The sequence below is a fragment of the Coregonus lavaretus genome (genome assembly GCF_964263955.1).
Source record: "Coregonus lavaretus genome assembly, chromosome: 21".
Classification (NCBI taxonomy): Eukaryota; Metazoa; Chordata; class Actinopteri; order Salmoniformes; family Salmonidae; genus Coregonus; species Coregonus lavaretus.
The window spans coordinates 31975107-32000791 of record NC_140008.1 but is presented as its reverse complement, the minus strand read 5'-3'; the positions used below and the strand labels follow the sequence as shown (position 1 = coordinate 32000791).

Below are 25685 nucleotides of genomic sequence, written 5' to 3'. Positions count from 1 at the left end.
CATTCATTTAAAATATGGATGTAGGAACAAGTTTCCAGTGCAAATTAAGTGTTGTAGTATAGGTTATAATTTGGCCTTTGATATGGGTATGGAGTATAAAAATGTAATATAATGAATAGGGTAATAAGTATGTGCTGCAACTGGGGCTCACACAGACAAGTGATTGGTTACCTTCATTGTTATTTCAGAAACCATTGGAGTATACAGTATCTATCTTTGAACAGTATATTAAGTCCAAATATGAGGCGCTTCAGGATAAAACATTAAATCTCTCTGTAAAGAATAGATGTAGGACTGGTGAATGGATGATGCTCAACTACTGTGGGGCTGTGGTGAGGGAGCAGACAGAGGCAGAGATGAAGTTATGAGTCTATATATATTCACATGAAGATGGTTCATGGCATGGAATAGGTTCAGATTAGTTTAATATCAGCACAAGTTCAGTTAGGTGAACAGTTGATAGTTGTTGCCAGTCTTCAACAATTATTTGTACGTAGGTACACTACATGACCAAAAGTATGTGGACACCTGCTCGTCGAACATCTCATTGCAAAATCATGGGCATTAATATGGAGTTGGTCCCTCCTTTGCTGCTATAACAGCCTCCACTCTTCTGGGAAGGCTTTCCACTTGATGTTGGAACATTGCTTCGGGGACTTGCTTCCATTCAGCCACAAGAGCATTAGTGAGGTCGGGCACTGATGTTGGACGATTAGGCCTGGCTCGCAGTCGGCGTTCCAATTCATGCTTAAGGTGTTCGATGGGGTTGAGGTCAGGGCTGTATGTATGTATGCATGTATGCATGTATGCATGTATGCATGTATGGTTTATCTACAAAGGAGACAAAGAATGGTACAAATAGCATGCAATAATGTGCATAACTAATTGACTTAATTTGTATGAATATCAAAGGTAATATACAAATGCAAAATAAATGAGTAAAGCTATACATAAATATAGCAGCAATACAACAAATCAAATGGAAAAGGGGGTGCAATAGCATGTGGCACAGAAGGCCAAAGCTAGAGCAGGCTAGGCTAGCAGCTACATAGCATAGCATATGGCAGGCAAACAAACAATATAAAACTCATGAAAAGTATTCAAGCAGCAATGCAATAGCCATAAAAAAAGCAGGCCTTAATTAGCATAACATTAGCAAAATGCTTATGTTAATTAACATGTGTCAATTAGCAACTACAGAAGAAAACATATCTGTTTGTGCTATCCTTCCATTCCTTGCCACTCCATGTCATGCCAAACATTATGTTTGGCATATGACGGAGTACAATGAGTCGAATGTTAGCACAAACAGACTGGTACCCAGGCTAAGTATACTGTACCTTGCCTGTGACTAATTATATTGTTAAGAACCATTTAAAAATTAAAACAAAGCCATATTCCCTTCTGTCATGAAGTAAAACAGACATAATACTAAAACATTCACCCATGAATATCACATCTTCCCCCTATAACAAACTTAGGGTACAGTGCTTAGAGTTTGATCATGATGTGCTAATAATACAGTAAATCTACAATTTTGGTAGACTAGGATTGTCAGACAAAATTGGCATTTTCTTTTTGAACAGATAAGTAACTTGGCTTGTCTGAGCCAGAATGGCCCGTACGGCAGGAGCCAATCACCTGTTTATGTAGTGTAATGCAGCTTGAAGTACACCCCCTGGAAAGGACGCTAGTCTATCCCAGGGCCTTTTGCACAGATACTGTAAGGCATTTCACTCAGCCTTCATTTTGTCTCTGATTTCCGAAGGCAAGGTTTCAAACAGGGCATCCTCCACAATTAGGCCGCTGCGCTTCAATGCCCGGCAGAACCCAAGCTCTGGAGGCAGGAGCTCAAAATGGTTGCCCTTCAGTTCTAGGTGTGTCAATAGAACCAGGTATGAGATCTTTGGTGAGAGCAACGACAGCGTATTCTTGCCCAGCTTGAGGGTTGTGAGCTTCTTGCAAAAGAACAGCTCGTCTGGGAGGTTCTCGATCTTGTTGCATGTGACAGAGAAGTACTGAAGACTCTGTAGGACGCCGATCTCCGGCGGAATGAACCGGATGTCGTTGTTGGACAGGTCCAGGTAACGAAGCTTGTTGCATAAGAACAGGTGCGAGGGCAAGATCTCAATCTTGTTGTGGCTAAAGTAGAGGCGCTCTAGGCTGCCCAGCTTCTTGATGTGTTCTGGGATGTAGCAGATACTGTTGTGCCAGAGTTTCAGGCACGTCAGTTTGCGGAGGTGCTGGCAGCTGACTATCTCCTCGATGGAGTGCAGGTTGTTTTCTTTCAGGTCCAACTCCTGTAGAGTTAGAACATTTTATTTTAAGTGTCACTCCACAATATTACAGCAATTGGCAATACATTTAGCATATTTGAGGTCAAGAAAACCACCCAGAACAGAGTTAACTGGAGATGCACCATTGAAGCCATTTGCGCCACTAGGAGCTGAAAGGAATAACTCATTACACATTTAAAAACCCCATTGTGGACCACTCAGGTAGCAGACAGTCAAAGTACAGCATATCATACCTGTAGGTTCGTGAGGCTGAAGACAGCATGTGGGATGCGTTCCAGGTCACAGTGCACCAGCTCCAGTTCAGTCAGGTTCACCATCTTCTTCAAATTGTTGAGCATCACCAGCTTAGTGCCGTCGTTGTAGACGTACAGCCTCTGCAGGTGGCTGGACACGTCCACGACGGACTGGGGGATCTTTGTAAAGTTACTTTTGAGCGATAGGGTCTTCAGATTCTTCAGCTCCCTCAGGGACTCCAGAACCACATTTTTAGAAGCGTCAGGACTCAGTGAGCCAATGAGGTAGAGCTCCTCTAGATTCCGCAGATGGTACAGCCAATGAGGCAGCTCCCTGCTATCGTCGAACTTCACCCTGAGCACCTTAGATAGATAGATATACAAAAATATAAAACGCAACATGCAACAACTTCAAAGATTTTACTGAGTTACAGTTCATAGAAGGAATTTCAGTCAATTGAAATAAATTAATTAGGCCCTAATTTATGGATTTCACATGACTGGGCAGCCAAAGAATGAGTTTCTCCCCACAAAAGGGCTTAATTACAGACAGAAATACTCCTCACCTATTAATCCCTGAGGGGAAATGTCATGTCAATAACAAATACAGACAAAATACACATATTGTACGAGACAAAAACAGAATACAGCGCCAGCAGCCATAAAAAAAACTAAAAACATGCCATACCAAAAGACTACGAAAATAGCATACGGTAGAATAGCATACCTTGAGGTTCTCCTTGAGGAAGGAGGTGGCTGTGGCGTGGATCTTTAAATAACACTGATACAGAGAAAGCTCCTGAAGGTCTTCAAGCTGGGCGATGGAGGCTGGGATGGTTACGTTGTTGATGATCTCTAGCTTTAGGGACTGGAGCTCTGTCACCTCGAAGATGGTGTCCGGAAGCCCAGACAGCATGAAGAGCTGCAGCTCCAGTCTGTTGTTGTGGTTGGTCAGCAGTCTCTGACGCAGCTTCTCTGGCGTCCACTCATGGTTCAGGTTCAGCTGTTTTAGTTTGTTTTCACTGACCTCCGACAGGAACACTGCGAATCTGAGAGGGAGAGCGAAAGAGAGAAGAAGATGAAGACAAAGATGACTTTATTGTCCATGGATGGGCAAAGGAAACTTTTACAATTGGAGGCATTGCATACTTATCAATAGCAATGAAGAGCTAAATTACTTGTACAATTAAAAAGACAACGCACCTCTTGGAGTACAGTGGGTCATACTGGTCGATCATATGCAGCATGAAGGCAAAGTCATTCTTCACGTCTGGGATGTCATCGATTCCCGTTTCCTGCCGTACGTATTCAAAGGAGTACTCCTTCAGCGAGCGGTAGAAGAGCCAGTAGGAAGTGTAGAGGCAGGTGAATCCATACACAGCCACGAAGCATAGGTAACAGTATGACAGCTTGGAGAACAGGTGGGCCATGGTGTGATTACAGGAGAAATGCTTATATCCCGTCATGTCCTGTATGTCCACACTGCACTTCACTGTGATCTGTACCTCAGAGACTAACGCACTGTTATACGCGATGATGAGGAGGAACTTCATCACTTTGAGAACAGTCTGGCGAACATACATAATATAGAGGATGTCCCCCTCCTCGACGTGCAGGCGAAACTTCTTCACCTTCTCAAACAGAGCTTTGGCTTGCTCTCCTTCCTTCTTTTCCAGGGCGCTGGCTGTGGGCTTGTCCACTACGATCTTCTCTGGGATGGATTTGAGGGACTGGGTCTTCTCCAGGTTGTCCAGCTTCCCCTCTACAGACAAGTTGAGGATCGCTCTGCTGGCACTGCTCTTCTTGTCCTTCAATGAATTAATGCACTTTATTTGACATATTTAAAATATATACAGTACATGTCCGGTTTCTCTGACACAGATTGAGCCTAGTCCTGGAATAAAAATTATTTTAGGCATGTACACACACATATTCAAACAATACCTTCTCCTCTGGGTTCTCTCCAGACACCTCAGACAGAGCTCTGGTAGTCCAGGGGGAGTCAAAGCACTTTCCCAAGATGGAGATGAAATGCTCTATCTTAGAGCTAGAGCCTGGGAACTTGAACCAGAAGTTGCTACACACCATGAAGATCAGGGTGTGAATAAGGACCAGGTAAGGGAAGTACTTGGCGTACCAGTGCAGAGCCTTCTCGTAGCACATCTGGTTGATGAAGCTGTACTGCTGGAGGTCCAGGTTGGTTTTCAGGCCCATCATCTCATGCACATCCTGTGACACAACGGGTGAGACCAGCTCGGTTTTATTTGGTAAGAGTATTGTTTGGTTCGGCATGGACATTCTCTGGGGAAGGCAGATGATTTTGTCCTGCATCACCTGAAATAAAACAAAAAACAAATAAGAAGAATCAAGCAAGCAACACAGCAACATCGAAACTTGCGACTTGAAATCAGTCTGTTACAGTGATAATACGAACAGAGGGGAATATCTGATGATCAGTCTCATTTCCTACACTGACCTCACTGGTAGAGGATGTGACTCAGAAAGGAACTAACCAGTTAATGTTTTATCCACGGCAGACTGAAGAGGGAGACAGACTCACTAATGCAATGCAATACTGTCCCACCAAATTATTTGTTATGCTTTGACCTGCTATAACACTTAAAACAATATTTTTTTACTATTCATATAGATTAGTTACAACATTAAAATTATTTTTCTTTCTATTGAAATCATAGATGAATCATGGATCCAAGTTGTGGTGTTGTATTTACAATGAGAGAAAAAACAAAAAATGATCCCTTTTTCTTCTTCAGCTTCGTAAATATGTACTTTTCTTGCTATGATCAGACCAGTGACATAGCCTAAAGACCATGTGGTTTAAGGGCCAGAGGAAATTAGTCTCAGGGTTGTGCTGCAGCAGTACAGGGCAGAACAGAAGATATACAAAGTCAAACCTGCTAAGGGAGGGATACAAATTTACAGAATGGTTACCTGGAGGAAAATGGGGGAGGGTCATGCTTTCCAATTTCAGTCAAGGGGAGGGTTTAGTATTTTTTAAATCTAGTCAGGGCGAGGGTCATGTAATTTGTATTTTATGACATTTAAATATTTCAGTGTTTTAGACTTAGTTGCTTATTAGTAGAACCGCACGGAATCCACGCACGCAGAATTCCGACGAAAATCTGATGCTTTAGCTAGCTACATATATATTAACTAGCTAATAGGTTTGTTCTAGTTAGCTAATATCTGTTCTTGACAATTACATTTTTGTCTGTATCTACATAGTGGCAAGTTAGCTTGCTAGCTAACGTTAGTCTGGCAAGCTTCCCATGTTGTCACTCCAGCTACATCACGTCATTTACGCTAGCTAGCTAACTTAGCTGAGGTAATGATAGGTAGCTAACAAGTTAACCAAAGTGACGTGGTGGAGCTATCAAAACAAGAGACAAGTTAAGAATTACAAAAGCAGCAAGTCACAGACATGTTACTTTTTTTGGTCATTGTTTGAAAATGTCTTTGTGAGAGAGACATACTGTCAGGTTTATGGGCTGTCTGTGTGTTCCAGGCCTCTGTGTCAGGTTTATGCGCTGTGTGTGTGTGTGTGTGTGTCGCTTCAGGAGAGAGTGTGCTTAGCTTCAAAGCTTGAGATCCACTGTAGGCCTGCTATTGAACTCCCTGAGAATTCTTACATTTACCAGAATTTAACTATTATTCGCTACACTGGCCTCCTGTCTGTCAAAGACCCCCTTCACAGGAGTCCAGCTTGGACTTCACAAGAACATTAATCTAAGCATATATACCTCTTGAGAAGGGGCCCAAGTTCTCCACATTTCTGAAGAAACACTGCAAGCAGGGAGGGCCTACCCAGCGTCATCCCATCCGCGTACAGAGTACCTGCCAGAGCTTTATCCACAACATGAGCAGGACATCAAAGATGCTGTAGAGGGAAAGGACATTTATGTCATCCTTGATGAGACGACCAATGCCTTTGGAAGATGTGCACTCGCCATCCTACTCCAGCCAGTGGGTGAGCGACCTGTTGTAGTAGACCTGGCTTTCTTGGATAAAGTCAACTTTTCCACTGTGTCTCAAGCTGCCATTTCCTGTCTCAACAACAATGGGGTTGACTTTAACAATGTGTGGGCTTTTGTAAGCGACTCAGCTAGCTACATGAAGAAGGCTTTCACCAGCATCTTGAAGGGCCTCTTCCAACTCTGGACACGTCACCTGCTTTGCCCATCTCCTGAGCCTGGTGCTGAATGTTTTTCCAGAGGTGTTTGAGGACGTGAACAGGCTGTGTGCTCTGGTGAAGAAGGTGTTCTGTCAGGCACCCCAGCATTGTCTGGAGCGGAGATAATTCATTTGCTCTGGTGAAGAAGGTGTTCTGTCAGGCACCCCAGCATTGTCTGGAGCGGAGATAATTCATTCTGGAAAATGGCCATTCTCCTGTGATGCCTGTGTATGCTGTGCAGACCAGGTGGGTCTCCTGGATACATGCTGTGGAGTACCTGACAGAGTACATGGATGTGCTCACAGACTTCACTACAACCTTCCCAGAAACAGCAAAGTGTCTCCAGGACCTTTGTGAGCTGCTGAGGGAACACAAGGCCCAGCTAAAGACCCAGGCAGTGTTCATTGTGGAGCATAGTCTGGAGATAGTGGCTAACCTGACAAAGCTGGAGGAGACCTCTGTACCAACAGCCCACAACAACATCCAGCAAGCTGGAGGACCTGCAAATGCAGTTTGAGTATGGTAGAACAGCTGGGGCTGATGACTGGCACCCTCATACAACTGAACTGCTGGGGTAGCTTCCAGAGGAAGACAGGCTCTCCTGCACAGAGTTGTTCCAGTCTACCATGGCAGCATGTTCAATCAAGCTGCAGACTGTGCTGGAGAAGCACCCCTGCCTTCACCTGTTCAAGTCACTAACTGTTCTAGATCCAGCCCAAGTAGTAGGCGCAAGAAAGGACATTAAGGAGTATGTCCATGCCATCCCTGCTCTGAGTCAGGTGTCTGCAGAGGAGGGGCACAGATACATGGCCATCGGCAAAGCAGACACTATGGAAGTGAGTGCAGTGGACTGGTGGGCAGCTAGGCAGGACAGGATGCCAGCCTTGGCTCACATTGCGATGATACGTCTGTGCCTCTCCACTACCTCAGTGGATGTAGAGAGACTTCTCACATTATCAGATGCTACTTAGTCAGCGTAGAAGGAGCCTCAGAGAAAAATGTTGTTGAATGCAAAGTATAATAGCATTGAACACTACAATGCATGTCAATCACACACACAAACTCTACCACTCTGTGTTTTGGTTTAAAGCAATTTGAGAATAGTTAATGAATAGTTATAAAAGGATCAACTGTGCTATTTTGATAGTTTTTTCGCATTGTTTGTAACTTATTTTGTACATAATGTTGCTGCTACCGTCTCTTATGACCGAAAAGAGCTTCTGGATATCAGAACAGCGATTACTCACCTCGAACTGGACAAAGATTTTTTCTTTAATGAGTCCAATGCAAAGGATTTTTTAAAATCTACACTAGAGGCAAAAAAAAGCTCCTACACTAGAGGCAAAAAAAATATTTCCAGATTCCATTTTGGTTTGCTTGTTAGGGTATACACTACCGGTCAAAAGTTTTAGAACACCTACTCATTCAAGGGTTTTTCTTTATTTTTACTATTTTCTACATTGTAGAATAACAGTGAAGACATCAAAACTATGAAATAACACATATGTAATCATGTAGTAACCAAAAAAGTATTTTATATTTGAGATTCTTCAAATAGCCACCCTTTGCCTGGATGACAGCTTTGCACACTCTTGGCATTCTCTCAACCAGCTTCACCTGGAATGCTTTTCCAACAGTCTTGAAGGAGTTCCCACATATGCTGAGCACTTGTGGCTGCTTTTCCTTCACTCAGCGGTCCGACTCATCCAAAACCATCTCAATTTGGTTGAGGTCGGGGGATTGGGGAGGCCAGGTCATATGATGCAGCACTCCATCACTCTCCTTCTTCGTCAAATAGCCCTTACACAGCCTGGAGGTGTGTTTTTGGTCATTGTCCTGTTGAAAAACAAAGCCCAAACCAGATGGGATGGTGTATCGCTGCAGAATGCTGTGGTAGCCATGCTGTTTAAGTGTGCCTTGAATTCTAAATAAATCACAGACAGTGTCACCAGCAAAGCACCCACACACCATCTCCTCCATGCTTCACGGTGGGAACCACACATGCGGAGATCATCCGTTCACCTACCAAAAATCTCCAATTTGGACTCCAGACCAAAGGACACATTTCCACCGGTCTAATGTCCATTGCTCGTGTTTCTTGGCCCAATCAAGTCTCTTCTTATTGGTGTCCTTTAGTAGTGGTTTCTTGCAGCAATTCGACCATGAAGGCCTGATTCATACGGTCTCCTCTGAACAGTTGATGTTGAGATGTGTCTGTTACTTGAACTCTGTGAAGCATTTATTTGTGCTGCAATTTCTGAGGCTGATAACTCTAATGAACTTATCCTCTGCAGCAGAGGTAACTCTGGGTCTTCCATTCCTGTGGCGGTTCTTATGAGAGCCAGTTTCATCATAGCGCTTGATGGTTTTTGCAACTGCAAATGAAGAAACTTTCAAAGTTCTTGACATTTTTTTGGATTGACCGACTTTCATGTCTTAAGCAAAGAGAAACGACAGTCCATCATTACTTTAAGACATGAAGGTCAGCCAATACGGAACTTTTCAAGAACTTTGAAAGGTGAAGCTGGTTGAGAGAATGCCAAGAGTGTGCAAAGCTGTCATCAAGGCAAAGGGTGGCTATTTGAAGAATCTCAAATATAAAACAAATTTTGATTTTACACTCTTTTGTTTCCTACATGATATATGTGTTATTTCATAGTTGATGTCTTCACTATTATTCTACAATGTAAAAAATAGTAAAAATAAAGAAAAACCCTTGAATGAGTAGACATATCAAAACTTTTGACAGGTTGTGTGTGACATACATACATACATACATACATACATACATACATACATACATACATACATACATACATACATACATACATACATACATACATACATACATACATACATACATACATACATACATACATACATACATACATACATACATACATACATACATACATACATACATACATACATACATACATACATACATACATACATACATACATACATACATACATACATACATACATACATACATACATACATACATACATACATACATACATACATACATACATACATACATACATACATACATACATACATACATACATACATACATACATACATACATACATACATACATACATACATACATACATACATACATACATACATACATACATACATACATACATACATACATACATACATACATACATACATACATACATACATACATACATACATACATACATACATACATACATACATACATACATACATACATACATACATACATACATACATACATACATACATACATACATACATACATACATACATACATACATACATACATACATACATACATACATACATACATACATACATACATACATACATACATACATACATACATACATACATACATACATACATACATACATACATACATACATACATACATACATACATACATACATACATACATACATACATACATACATACATACATACATACATACATACATACATACATACATACATACATACATACATACATACATACATACATACATACATACATACATACATACATACATACATACATACATACATACATACATACATACATACATACATACATACATACATACATACATACATACATACATACATACATACATACATACATACATACATACATACATACATACATACATACATACATACATACATACATACATACATACATACATACATACATACATACATACATACATACATACATACATACATACATACATACATACATACATACATACATACATACATACATACATACATACATACATACATACATACATACATACATACATACATACATACATACATACATACATACATACATACATACATACATACATACATACATACATACATACATACATACATACATACATACATACATACATACATACATACATACATACATACATACATACATACATACATACATACATACATACATACATACATACATACATACATACATACATACATACATACATACATACATACATACATACATACATACATACATACATACATACATACATACATACATACATACATACATACAGTGTGCCCGATGCTGCCCCTCATCTTATGTATTTATTAGACCTAGTCCCAAAAACTCTTGGACTAGCCTATAGCCTGTTCAGTTTGAGAAGGAGAGCGCGAAGATCGGAAGGAGGACCGGAGATCAACTTTGATAGCTTGTTACTACAATAATTGATTTTATAAAAATATAAAAAAATATTGTCCATGATGAACTTATCAGAGTTATTGACCTCACAATAAGACTTGAGTAACTTGCATTGTGGTACTGAAACTTGAAGCAACAGCACAATCAAATTGGAAATGGACAGCTCATTGTGCTGAAAGTAGGCAAGTTCGAGTAGGCATAATTCATTTTTATCTTAATTTTATTTACACTTTACTAAACAACAAGAGGGCTTTGTGTTGGAGCCTATTTCTTCCTATTTAAGAAATAAGAGGTAGGCCTACCTGTTGACAAAATTAGGTTATAGGTTGATATATCCATAGATTTGTTAGTCCATTCCGCCACCCACCATGCACTCTTTAAATAGCCAACCTCCATGTCAGTGAAGGGCTGTTAACTTAAAACAGACTCGAATTGAGGGGGTATGTCATAGGATTACCTTTTATTAAAGAAAGTGGCAAAAAGCACAGGCCTACCCCTTAATGGCTTAAGATTTAAGAAAATAAAACTGATCCGATTATTTAAAGTGATCTATAACAGCCCTTTGGTCCGTGATGCTTTACGGTAGAAATAAGCTGTAAAATACCTGGGAAAGACTTGACTCCGATGCATATGGGGGAGATCATTGTTTCATTTCTTTGACATACAGAGGATGTCTTTGCTTGGGAAGTAATCTAATTGTCACTATCAACTGATTAAGCTATTCACTTTCTGTAGGCCTACAATAGAAGATGTTTAAACCCAGACAGTTTTTAGGGAAACACTTCTCATTTGGTTAAACCACGGAAGATGACTAGCCAGCAGTTAAAGCTAATATTTTTCTGTGTTGGTAGGCCTACTCTGTCTGGGGTGGAAAGGTAGGCCTAACTTTTGAAAGTACCATGCTCAGATTCCTAATGAAGTCTCAGATTTAATTATTTGCAAACAGGGACAGTTTCGTTGCGAACAAGATTTGGCATTGGAGAAATATGACAAGATGAACACATAGACCTATTTCTCTGTCCATTCTTCACCTGTAATGTATCTAATTTGTGTGGTATAAAAAACATATTCTGCTAATATGCAGAACTACGTGGAATTGCATGACATTTTTACAAAAGGCAATTTTTTCCTCTGACCTGCAAATACGATGATAGATTCATACTATAAAAGGAGATCTTTACACCCCAACGTTTGTCCAACCACGGTGATCTGCGAACCTTCTGGCATGTAGCCCTGTGCGCTATTAAAATTCCTTTGTCATCATGTAATGCTTACAGGATAAAGAACAGTTTCTAAAACTGCATATCTAAGGCTCTGGTCTGTCCAAGAAGTGAGGGTAAACATGTTATTATTTTGGGTATAGGGGAGGGTCACTTGTTTGCATTAAAGGGAGGGTTTAGGTCAAATATATTTTGCTTAAGGGGGGGCCAACCATTTACATTTCAGAGAGGTCAAATTTTCTTCATGTAACCCTTATTAGAAATAACGTTAACTCACGAAATACAGTCTCTAGAGAGGATTAGCAGAATCCTACACACTCCTTTCCCTCACCCTCTTACTCTCTCATGTTCTCCGTTTCTCACTCCTCTTTCTCCATGCCCCTCAGTGCTCTCTCTTTATCCCCCCCCCACCCCCAACCCCCTCTTTCCCTATATGCAGTAGCTGGTACAGTGAGGGAAACATTTATTTGATCCCCTGCTGATTTTGTACATTTGCCCACTGACAAAGAAATTATCAGTCTATAATTTTAATGGTAGGTTTATTTGAACAGTGAGAGACAGAATAACAACAACAAAATCCAGAAAGACGCATGTCAAAAATGTTATAAATTGATTTGCATGTTAATGAGGGAAATAAGTATTTGACCCCCTCTCAATCAGAAAGATTTCTGGCTCCCAGGTGTCTTTTATACAGGTAACGAGCTGAGATTAGGAGCACACTCTTAAAGGGAATGCTCCTAATCTCAGCTTGTTACCTGTTTAAAAGACACCTGTCAACAGAAGCAATCAATCAGATTCCAAACTCTCCACCATGGCCAAGACCAAAGAGCTCTCCAAGGATGTCAGGGACAAGATTGTAAACCTACACAAGGCTGGGATGGGCTACAGGACCATCGCCAAGCAGCTTGGTGAGAAGGTGACAACAGTTGGTGCGAGTATTCGCAAATGGAAGAAACACAAAATAACTGTCAATCTCCCTCGGCCTGGGGCTCCATGCAAGATCTCACCTCGTGGAGTTGCAATGATCATGAGAACGGTGAGGAATCAGCCCAGAACTACACGGGAGGATCTTGTCAATGATCTCAAGGCAGCTGGGACCATAGTCACCAAGAAAACTATTGGTAACACACTACTCCGTGAAGGACTGAAATCCTGCAGCGCCCGCAAGGTCCCCCTGCTCAAGAAAGCACATATACAGGCCCGTCTGAAGTTTGCCAATGAACATCTGAATGATTCAGAGGAGAACTGGGTGAAAGTGTTGTGGTCAGATGAGACCAAAATGGAGCTCTTTGGCATCAACTCAACTTGCTAGGTTTGGAGGAGGAGGAATGCTGCCTATGACCCCAAGAACACCATCCCCACCGTCAAACATGGAGGTGGAAACATTATGCTTTGGGGGTGTTTTTCTGCTAAGGGGACAGGACAACTTCACCGCATCAAAGGGACGATGGACAGGGCCATGTACCGTCAAATCTTGGGTGAGAACCGCCTTCCCTCAGCCAGGGCATTGAAAATGGGTCGTGGATGGGTATTCCAGCATGACAATGACCCAAAACACACGGCCAAGGCAACAAAGGAGTGGCTCAAGAAGAAGCACATTAAAGGTCCTGGAGTGGCCTAGCCAGTCTCCAGACCTTAATCCCATAGAAAATCTGTGGAAGGAGCTGAAGGTTCGAGTTGCCAAACGTCAGCCTCGAAACCTTAATGACTTGGAGAAGATCTGCAAAGAGGAGTGGGACAAAATCCCTCCTGAGATGTGTGCAAACCTGGTGGCCAACTACAAGAAACGTCTGACCTTTGGTTTGGGTTTTGCCACCAAGTAATAGTCATGTTTTGCAGAGGGGTCAAATACTTATTTCCCTCATTAAAATGAAAATCAATTTATGACATTTTTGACATGCGTTTTTCTGGATTTTGTTGTTGTTATTCTGTCTCTCACTGTTCAAATAAACCTACCATTCAAATTATTGACTGATCATGTCTTTGTCAGTGGGCAAACGTACAAAATCAGCAGGGGATCAAAAAGTTTTTTCCCCTCACTGTATGTAGAGCTATTAATTGGCTTCTCACTTTAAAAAAAAAAAATGTCCCTTTGGCAGAGCCAGTGTTTACCCCCACTACTCTAAACTGAGACACACGGTCCCATAAAGCCAGGAAATTTAATAATTAGGGCCAGTAAACAGTCTGCTTTGACATGGCTGCAGTTCACCCATATAAACTAAATGGAAGTCATCAGATGGGTGGTGTTTTGTCAACCTTGTCTCAGGGAAATTATTAGGATTTGGTAAGTAAATCTGTTCCCTTCATTTAGTATGATAGATTATATTACATTACATTATGAATGGAATAGCGGTCATACAATATCATAGAAATTACAGGACGTATATATTTCGCGGAATATGCCCAATCACCCTACTGTAGTTTCTGTCTAAAGTACAGTAACTAGACCATTAGTAGATATCATATCTTGGAGGTGCTCAGAAATACACTATGTATACACACGAAAGTATGTGGACACCCCTTCAAATGAGTGGATTTGGCTATTTCAGCCAAACCTGTTGCTGAAAGGTGTATACACTTTAGCACACACCCAAGCAATCTCCATAGACAAACATTGGCAGTAGAATGGTTTTACTGAAGAGCTCAGTGACGTTCAACATGCCACCTTTCCAAAAAGTCAGTTAGTCAAATGTATGCCCTGATAGAGCTGCCTTGGTGAACTGTAAGTGCTCTTATTGTAAAGTGGAAACGTCTAGGAGCAACAACTGCTCAACCGCGAAGTGGTAGGCCACACAAGCTCACAGAACGGGACCGCCGTGTGCTGAAGCGCTTAGCGCATAAACATTGTCTGTCCTCGGTTGCAAAACTCACTACAGAGTTCCAAACTGCCTCTGGAAGCAACTTCAGCACAATAACTGTTCATAGGGAGCTTCATGAAATGGGTTTCCATGGCCGAGCAGCCGCACACAAGCCTAACATCACCATGCGCAATGCCAAGCATCGGCTAGAGTGGTGTAAAGCTCTCCACTATTGGACTCTAGAGCAGTGGAAACACGTTCTCTGGAGTGATGAATCACGCTTCACCATCTGGCAGTCCGACGGACGAATCTGGGTTTGGAGGATGGCAGGAGAACGCTACCGGCCCGAATGCATAGTGCCAACTGTAATGTTTGGTGGAGGAGCAATAATGGTCTGGGGCTGTTTTTCATGGTTCGGGCTAGGCCCCTTAGTTCCAGTCACGGGAAATTTTAACGCTACAGCATACAATGACATTCTAGACGATTCTGTGCTTCCAACTTAGTGGCAACAGATTGGGGAAGGCCCTTTCCTGTTTCAGCATGAAAGCGAGGTCCATACAGAAATGGTTTGTCGAGATCGGTGTGGAAGAACTTGAGTGGAAAGCCTTCCCAGAAGAGTGGAGGCTGTTATAGCAGCAAAGGGGACCAACTCCATATTAATGCCAATGATTTTGGAATGAGATGTTTGACGAGCAGGTGTCCACATACTTTTGGTCATGTAGTGTATGTATAATATGTTTTGTATTTCTGAGGCCAGACTGGTTTTGAAATTGCCCACAATTTCTAAAACCCTCATTCTGTCTTTTCGTAGAGATCCCTCCCTCAGCTCAAGGGACAACAGGGTATATTCCCACCTTAATAAATATTTCCTGCCAATGGTGTTTGGGGGTTTCAAAAAATGATTAGTCATAATCTACATGGGTTTATACTGAGATGGAGCCCCTATGCGCCCTGGTCAAAAGTAGTGCACAATGTAGGGAATAGGGTTAATTTGGGCCGCATGTTCAGAATCAGCAGATCGAGCTCCACCCTCTCCAGTTGGTCAGAGTGGTGAAGAGCATTGAAGTGACAGGCCATGGGCCACTGGAAACATGACTACGTCCCAAATGGCATCCTATTCCCTATTTAGTGCATTAATTTTGACGAGTGCACTATAGGAAATAGGGTGCCATTTGGGACAATACATTTTAGTCATTTAGCAGACGGTCTTATCCAGAGCGACTTACAGGAGCAATTAGGGTTAAGTGCCTTGCTCAAGGGCACAGACAGATTTTTCACCTAGTCGGCTCTGGGATTAGAACCAGCGACCTTTTGGTTACTGGCACAAAGCTCTTAACCACTAAACTACCTGCCACCCCCACATGGGACAAATCCCATGTGTTTATAAAGAGGGGGTGGGGCAGGCGAGAGGACATTTTTGGTGCACGGTGCAGTGTGTGTGTGAAGTGCAGGAATTTCTTTCCCTTTGTATACTCCCGCCAGACTGCAACTTACATGAACCCAACACTGGGCTGTTTGTCACTGCAGGACAGGACACAGTAGAGTTATATATATATATATATATATATATATATACAGTTGAAGTCGGAAGTTTACATATACTTAGGTTGGAGTCATTAAAATTTGTTTTTCAACCACTCCACAAATTTCTTGTTAACAAACTATAGTTTTGGCAAGTCGGTTAGGACATCTACTTTGTGCATGACACAAGTAATTTTTCCAACAATTGTTTACAGACAGATTATTTCACTTATCATTCACTGTATCACAATTCCAGTGGGTCAGAAGTTTACATACACTAAGTTGACAGTGCCTTTAAACAGTTTGGAAAATGGCTTTAGAAGCTTCTGATACGCTAATTGACATCATTTGAGTCAATTGGAGGTGTCCCTGTGGATGTATTTCAAGGCCTTCCTTCAAACTCAGTGCCTCTTTGCTTGAAATCATGGGAAATCAGCCAAGGGACTACAAGAGTAAAACATAAAATTTTGGTCATGTAGTGACCAGGAGACCCATGGGGCGGTGCACAATTGGCCCAGCGTCGTCCAGGTTAGGGGAGGGAATGGCCGGCAGGGATGTAGCTCAGTTGGTAGAGCATGGCGTTTGCAACGCCAGGGTTGTGAGTTCGATTCCCACAGGGGCCAGTATGAAAAAATAAAAAATAATGTATGCACTAACTAACTGTAAGTCGCTCTGGATAAGAGCGTCTGCTAAATAAAATGTAAATAAAATTACAACCAGAAACATGACAATCATTTCACCCAGTTTTGCCCTCTGGGTATAGGCTTATGCTACAAAATGTTTAGAATATGTATGCACCTCTTGGAAACAATTGTTTGTTCATAGATAGTCAGTCTTTTTATGGAACAGGTTTTGAAGCGGTTTGATGCTACTGACCTGTAGGGTGCATCCGAACACTCCGATCATTAGCATGACCACAGAGAGGTAGTCTGTGAACACATCCCACCAGGGCTTCAGGACCCGGAACTGTGCCTGCTGTTCCGAGAACTGTCGGAACTCCGTCACAGGAATCATGGCTCCTGCTGGGACAGAGATTAAATGTAGGGATTGTTTGTAAACAATGTATTAGTAAACAAACAATGTATAGCTTCAAAATATGTTTAGTCCTTATATGTGCCAGTTATTCCAACCATAGCTCCATTTATGAATTTAAGAGTGGTGATATTTCTCCATCCCCATCCCTTAGCTTTAGAGCAAGTGGCAGGGCTGCCTTTTGGTTGAAATAATAAATGAAGGACTGTGCCTTCAAGCCTCCATTTAAATCCCCTTGTCACTTTCCTGGAGGATGCTGACCTATAGGTTCAATATGGCCAGCTTCCACACTAGTTGACAATGCAGGGGGAAATGTAGAGGGAAATGTAGCTAGCCTTCACAAGATGACACTTGGAACGAAATTGGGGTACACACACTGACAACCCAATCATACACTTCACTGTCTCCAGAATCATATCCATAACATTAAGCATTACCTTCCGTACAACCAGTCTGTATCTTGTTTGTCAAACAAACTAGCCCTGCCAAAATACAGCAGGACACAATATGCCCATGTTTGTTTTACATTCAATTAGGATCATACAAAATACCTTTCGCAGGAACTGTGAATCATAAAGTTTCCTTTCGGTGTGGGGTTTGATGGAATTAAACTCTGCTTCCTATCATGCTGTCAAACATGACAAAACAACTCTGTTGTAACTGTAAGGGTGTATAAATCCCTTGGTGATACTGTTAAAGATTTGAATGTACAACAAAACTCACGCTGGTTTGATGTACCAATGAACTGAGGAAAACCTCACTTTTGGCAGTTGGTTAAGACCACAATTTTGTGGCTAGCATAGACTAAACAATCTGCCTGTTAGGATGGAAAACAATCACAGAGTCTAAAGCAGCATAATACAGTTGAAGTCGGAAGTTTACATATATATACACACTTAGGTTGGAGTCATTAAAACAAAAATTTTCAACCACTTCACAAATATCTTGTTAACAAACTATAGTTTTGGCAAGTCGGTTAGGACATCTACCTTGTGCGTTACACAAGTAATTTTTCCAACAATCGTTTACAGACAGATTATTTCACTGTATTACAATTCCAGTGGGTCAGAAGTGTACATACACTAAGTTGACTGTGCCTTTAAACAGCTTGGAAAATTCCAGAAAATGATGTCATGGCTTTAGAAGCTTCTAATAGGCTAATTGACATCATTTGAGTCAATTGGAAGAGTACCTGTTGATGTATTTCAAGGCCTACCTTCAAACTCAGTGCCTCTTTGCTTGAAATCATGGGAAATCAGCCAAGACCTCAGAAAAAATATTGTAGACCTCCACAAGTCAGGTTTATACTTGGGAGCAATTTCCAAACGCCTGAATGTACCACGTTCATCTGTACAAACAATAGTATGCAAGTATAAACACCATGGGACCACGCAGCCGTCATACCGCTCAGGAAGGAAACGCGTTCTGTCTCCTAGAGATGAATGTACAAAAAGTGCAAATCAATCCAAGAACAACAGCAAAGGACCTTGTAAAGATGCTGGAGGAAACAGGTACAAAAGTATCTATATCCACAGTAAAACGAGTCCTATATCGACATATCCTGAAAGGCCACTCAGCAAGGAAGAAGCCACTGCTCCAAAACCGCCAGACTACGGTTTGCAACTAAACATGGGGACAAAGATTGTACTTTTTGGAGAAATGTCCTCTGGTCTGATGAAACAAAAATAGAACTGTTTAGCCATAATGACCATCGTTATATTTGGAGGAAAAAGGGTGCAGCTTGCAAGCCGAAGAACACCATCCCAACCGTGAAGCACGGGGGTGGCAGCATCATGCTGTGGGGGTGCTTTGCTGCAGGAGGGACTGGTAAACTTCACAAAATAGATGGCATCATGAGGAAGGAAGATTATGTGGATATATTGAAGTAACATCTCAAGACATGAGTCAGGAAGTTAAAGCTTGGTCGCAAATGGGTCTTCCAAATGGACAATGACCCCAAGCATACTTCCAAAGTTGTGGCAAAATGACTTAAGGACAAAGTCATGGTATTGGAGTGGCCATCACAAAGCACTGACCTCAATACTGTAGAACATTTGTGGGCAGAACTGAAAAGGCGTGTGCGAGCAAGGAGGCCTACAAACCTGACTCAGTTACACCAGCTCGGTCAGGAGGAATGGGCCAAAATTCACCTAACTTATTGTGGGAAGCTTGTGGAAGAGGCTACCCGAAACGTTTGACCCAAGTTATACAATTTAAAGGCAATGCAACCAAATACTAATACCCACTGGGAATGTGATGAAAGAAATAAAAGCTGAAATAAATCACTCTACTTTAATTCTGACATTTCACATTCTTAAAATAAAGTGGTGATCCTAACTGACCTAAGACAGGGAATTTTTACTAGGATTAAATGTCAGGAATTGTGAAAAACTGAGTTTAAATGTATTTGGCTAAGGTGTATGTAAACCTCCGACTTCAACTGTATATTGAGTAATCGCGGTTAACCCAGACTTAAGTCTCAGGTGATTAGTCAGCTGCTTGATTAAGCTCTTGGTCCATACGTGAGAGAAGAGATAAAGAGACGCTAGAACGAGGAGTGGAACCGGCACGAGGAGCTCCATCCTCTCTATTTGCAAGTTAATGTCCGAATGTACCCTCCCCTTCCGAAATTTGAAAGATGCTAACACCTGTAAAATCGTGATTTGTCCAAATAACGATTGACGAAAAACCCAACACTGGAATTACTGCTGCTCGTTATCCCATGGTCCCAATTATTTTATATGGATCTGGCCACGAGAGAATGTAAATGGAGCCATGCTTGTAGCATTATCAAGGCCTTATAAGCATATGCCTGTCATGTCTACAATGATTTTACTATCCCAGATTTAGGTACAATCGTCCCGGCACCTCCGTTAGAAGGTGTGGTAATGACTAATAGGAGACGGATGTACAGAAAACTCTTTATTGCACACACTTAAAAGATGCACTATGCAGAAATCGCTCCACCATTTCCTGGTTGCCTAAATTCTAATAGTTCGCCTAATTTCAGTTTGTGACAAAGAATGCAAATACAGTGTAGAGAATCAGCATACCATCTAAACCGCTGTGAATTTTTTCCATAACCAAAAATATAGTATTTCCAACTGTTGCTGGTGTAAAAAACCGAAAGAAAAAGACGCAAATACAAAACTTAGCAGGAAACATAGAAATAGTGCACATAGAACATTCTTAGACTTGCTTTCAATGAGAATGACAGATCTAACTCACATTTCTATGTGAATTTGGTCAGGTCGCCCAAAATGTTACATATTGCCACTTTAAAAGACACCCCCCCCAAAGTAGCAAGAGGGGACTAGTAGAAGTGATAGTGGTTTCTGTAATAAAACAGAAGATATGCATGTAGAATAGGATAAACATAGTACTCAATATAAACATAGCAGTGGGCTAGTACGCTAGGCTAGGGGCACAGTACAAGGCATACAGGGAAGTTAGAATTTGCAAGGCTAACAGTGATGGCTAGCAGGGCAATGTACAGTGACCAAAAGGACTAACACTGCACACAGTATACAGTGGGGAAAAAAGTATTTAGTCAGCCACCAATTGTGCAAGTTCTCCCACTTAAAAAGATGAGAGAGGCCTGTAATTTTCATCATAGGTACACGTCAACTATGACAGACAAAGTGAAAAGAAAAAAAATCCAGATAATCACATTGTAGGATTTTTTATGAATTTATTTTTCAAATTATGGTGAAAAATAAGTATTAAACGGGACCAGGACGACTGATCCGTGTAAAGCAAAGAATGAATGGGGCCATGTATCGTGAGATTTTGAGTGAAAACCTCCTTCCATCAGCAAGGGCATTGAAGATGAAACGTGTCTGGGTCTTTCAGCATGACAATGATCCCAAACACACCGCCCGGGCAACGAAGGAGTGGCTTCGTAAGAAGCATTTCAAGGTCCTGGAGTGGCCTAGCCAGTCTCCAGATCTCAACCCCATAGAAAATCTTTGGAGGGAGTTGAAAGTCCGTGTTGCCCAGTGACAGCCCCAAAACATCACTGCTCTAGAGGAGATCTGCATGGAGGAATGGGCCAAAATACCAGCAACAGTGTGTGAAAACCTTGTGAAGACTTACAGAAAACGTTTGACCTGTGTCATTGCCAACAAAGGGTATATAACAAAGTATTGAGAAACTTTTGTTATTGACCAAATACTTATTTTCCACCATCATTTGCAAATAAATTCATTAAAAATCCTACCAATGACCAGTCATCGACATTTGTCGTTGTTATTCTGAACCCACTGCCCGCAAGTCGTTGTTAAATTCTCATCTATGCTTCAGAACCAAATACTTGCGCGTCTTGATTGTTGACCAATGACCAGTCATCGGCATTGGCACGCAAAGGCGGACGCACCTATCCAGATTACTGACCAAAAATAATTGGTTTCATTTTCTCCAGTTTTGCCTGGCAAAAACAGAGTAGGCCGATGTTTATCATCCATATAAATACAGTTTAGCATCTACTACTGACTCATCTTTGCCAGAACAATAGGCTACCTTGCAATTTGATTGATCATTTTCATATTTCAGATAGGCCTAGTTTGGGTGCCTACTGGCAATATAATACGTTTAAAGATAAGCAACTGTAATAATCACACTGCCTTCAATATTATGGGATGAAGATGTAATAAATTCACCAGAATATGTTACGATATTTGTGAGGAAGAACAGGGCTACCCGGCTGGCAATGAGCACTCTGCAGGCAGGCTGCCCTCCAAAGTGATGGCACGATGCAGACAGAACATGCTTTCCATCTGATCCTGCAACCTCCCCTACAAGTAGGCCGTATGATTTTGCTTTCTTTGGACTCCAAGTATTCAGATTTCTTCACATGTTATTGTGTTACATAGTGGGATAAAAATATATTTGTCTTTTTTCATCAACAATCTACACAAAATACTCTAATGTCAAAGTGGGGGGAAAAATCTCTATAAAAAAATTATTAATACAAATTAAAGCTGCAATATGTTACATTTTTGGTGACCCGACCGAATTCATAGAAATGTGTGTCAAAGATATGTCATTCTCATTGAAAACATTTCTAAGAAGCAAGATCTGTTCTATGTGCACCATTTCTATACTTCCCGCTCTTAAGTATCATTTTTGCATCTTTTACTTTCGGTTTTGTACACCAGCATCAAACAGCTGAAAATAAGATATTTTTGGTTATGGAAAATATATTTCACAGCGGTTTCGATGGTATGCTGATTCTCAACACTATCCTTGCTTGTTTTGTCACAAACTGAAATTAGGCAAACTATTAGAATTTTAGCCACCAGGAAATGGCGAAGCAATTTCTGCATAGTTCATCTTTAAATAACTAAAAAATAATTGCATAAGTATTCAGCTCCCTGAGTCAATACATGTTAGAAACACCTTTGGCATCGATTACAGTTGTGAGTCTTCTTGGGTAAGTCTATAAAAGCTTTGCAAACCTGGATTGTGCAATATTTGCCCATTATTCTTTTCAAAATTCTTGTCTTGCCATAGGTTTTCAAGCAGACTTAAATCAAAATTATAACTTGGCCACTCAGGAACATTCACTGTCTTCTTGGTAAGCAACTCCAGTGTAGATCTGGCCTTGTGTTGTAGGTTATTGTCCTGCTGAAAGGTGTATTCCTCTCCCAGTCTCTTGTGTAAAGCAGACTGAAGAAGGTTTTCCTCTAGGATTTAGCCTGTGCTTAGCTCCATCACGTTTATTTTTATCCTGAAAAACTCCCCAGTATTTGCCGATTATTTGTCAAGCATACCCATACCCATACCCAGTATTTGTCAAGCATACCCATACCATGATGCAGCCTCACCATGCTTGAATATAAGGTGGCAGTTACTCAATGATCTGTTGGATTTGCCCCAAAGATGCATGTTATGGAATATTTTAATGATGTAAATTATATTTATATTCTTCTTTTCACTCTGTCATTTAGGTCATTATTGCCGAGTCACTACAATGTTGATCCATCCTCAGCTCTTCCATTACAGCCAATAAACTCTGTAGCTGTGACCTCATGGTAACATCCCTGGGCAGTTTCATTCCTGTCCTGCAGCTCAGTTCAGAAGGACGACTGCATATTTTATGTGTCTAGGTCATACGTAACATAACCATGAACGTAACTAAGAAAAGAGCGGGTAGCAGCTTCAATCAATTCACGTACTACTGTCAAGATGGCTAGCGTTCAGTGCAACTCGATTGTCTCTTTGAAAGAAGTTCCTTTTTGTCGGCGAACAAATCAAGATAAATTGGCAACGAAACAATTAGGACCTCCCAGACCAAATGTAATAATTCAACAGGTTTCTACTAAAGGGGGAAAGTCCTACACCCGAGGATTTTCCAAAAATTGGTACGAACGAAAAACCTGGCTAGCAGGCTGCGATGTAGCTAATGCAGTCTTCTGCTACCCCTGCTTACTCTTTCACCCTGAAGGCGGCACGGCAGACAGCACCGCTTGGACAGCGACTGGTGTAACGGACATGCACCATCTTTCAGAAAAGATTAAGAAACATGAGCTGTCAAAGACCCACATGGATAGCTGTTTGAGATTGTCTGCTTTGGGGAGAGTGAACATTGCCACTCAACTGGATGAGGGATACAGGCTAGCTGTCCGCCGCCACAACGATGAGGTTAGCAAGAACCGCCACATCCTCAGCCGGCTAATCCAGTGTGTGAAGTTTTGCGGAGTGTTTGAGTTAGCTTTGCGAGGCAAAGATGAAACTGAGGGCTCCACCAACCCTGGTATTTTTATTGGACTTGTCAACTTTGTGGCACAATTAGATGAGGTGTTTTATGGAAATGCATATTGTTTATGCAGTGTTGAGGAATGTGAAAGGACACCCTTGATTATTTTTACTGTGATAACTTATTTTGCTTTTGTAAGCCAACACTTTTGAGATCAGTCAATAAATGCATCTGGTATTGACTTATATGCTGCCCCTGTCTTCATGTTGTTGCTGGACATATCTTTTTTAAAATGTGTGTAGGTCACCTAAATCATCAGAAAAATTGTCCCCCCTGAGAATTTTTTCAGGAGCCGCCACTGTACCCATCTACCAATTACTACCCTTCTTTATTAGGATTTCAAAAAGCTCCCTGGTCTTTGTACACTGAACAAAAATATAAAACAACATAGTAGTAGTAGTAGTGTTGGTCCCATGTTTCAAGAGCTGAAATAAAAGATCCCAGAAATTGTTAAAATGCACAAAAAGCTTATTTCTCTAAAATTGTGCGCACAAATCTGTTAACATCCCTGTTAGTGAGCATTTCTCCTTTGCCAAGATAATCCATCCACCTGACAGGTGTGGCATATCAAGAGGCTGATTAAACAGCATGATCATTACACAGGTGCACCTTGTGCTGGGACAATAAAAGGCCACTCTAAAAATGTGCAGTTTTGTCACAACGCCACAGATGTGCAAAGTTTTGCAGGAGCGTGAAATTGGCATGCTGACTGCAAGAATATCCACCAAAGCAGTTGCCAGATAATTGAATGTTAATTTCTCTAACATATGCCGCCTCCGTCATTTTAGAGAATTTGGCAGTACGTCCAACCGGCCTCACAACCGCAGACTACGTGTTTGGCAAGTGGTTTGCTGATATCAACGTTGTGAACAGATTGCCCCATGGTGGCGGTGAGGTTATGGTATGGGCAGGTATACACTACGGACAATGAACACAGTTGCATTTTATTGATTGCAATTTGAATGCCCAAAAATAAAGCGACGAGTTCCTGAAGCCCATTGTGAGGCCCATTTTCTCGGGGGGGGGGGGGGGGGGGTTGGTGGTGTTATCTGTATTCCCAGTCATGTGAAATCCAGAGATTAGGGCCTAATGAATTTATTTCAATTGACTGATTTCCTCATTTGAACTGTAACTCAGTAAAACCAATGAAATTGTTGCGTTCATATTTTTGTTCAGTATAGTTGAATCTGTGCTTGAAATTCAATATTTGACTGAGGGACCTAAGAGATGTTATATGTATGGGGGACAGAGGAAGGGTTAGTCATTCATGAAGTATGTCAACCCCTATTATTTCACACAGAGTGAGTCCATGTAACTTATTGTGATTTGTTAAGCCAAATGTTACTCCTGAACTAATTTTGGCTTGCCTAAACAAAGGGGCTGAATAACTAAACAATTACTACAGTT

At 41.2% G+C, this 25685-nt stretch overlaps 1 protein-coding gene across 1 annotated transcript in view; it reads right to left on the bottom strand.

Annotated features, from left to right (window-relative positions):
- Positions 1 to 407: 407 nt before the first annotated feature.
- LOC311148563 (volume-regulated anion channel subunit LRRC8C-like) overlaps positions 408 to 25685 on the bottom strand; it is a 47579-nt gene continuing 22301 nt past the window's right edge. The window contains exons 2-7 of the mRNA XM_084185548.1: positions 17366 to 17508; positions 4475 to 4864; positions 3734 to 4338; positions 3258 to 3579; positions 2531 to 2893; positions 408 to 2300 (exon numbers count right to left, since the gene is read on the bottom strand). Coding sequence (XP_084041674.1) covers positions 1734 to 2300; positions 2531 to 2893; positions 3258 to 3579; positions 3734 to 4338; positions 4475 to 4864; positions 17366 to 17503 — 2385 coding nt within the window. The 5' untranslated portion in view covers positions 17504 to 17508 and the 3' untranslated portion in view covers positions 408 to 1733. The remainder of the gene's footprint in view (positions 2301 to 2530; positions 2894 to 3257; positions 3580 to 3733; positions 4339 to 4474; positions 4865 to 17365; positions 17509 to 25685) is intronic.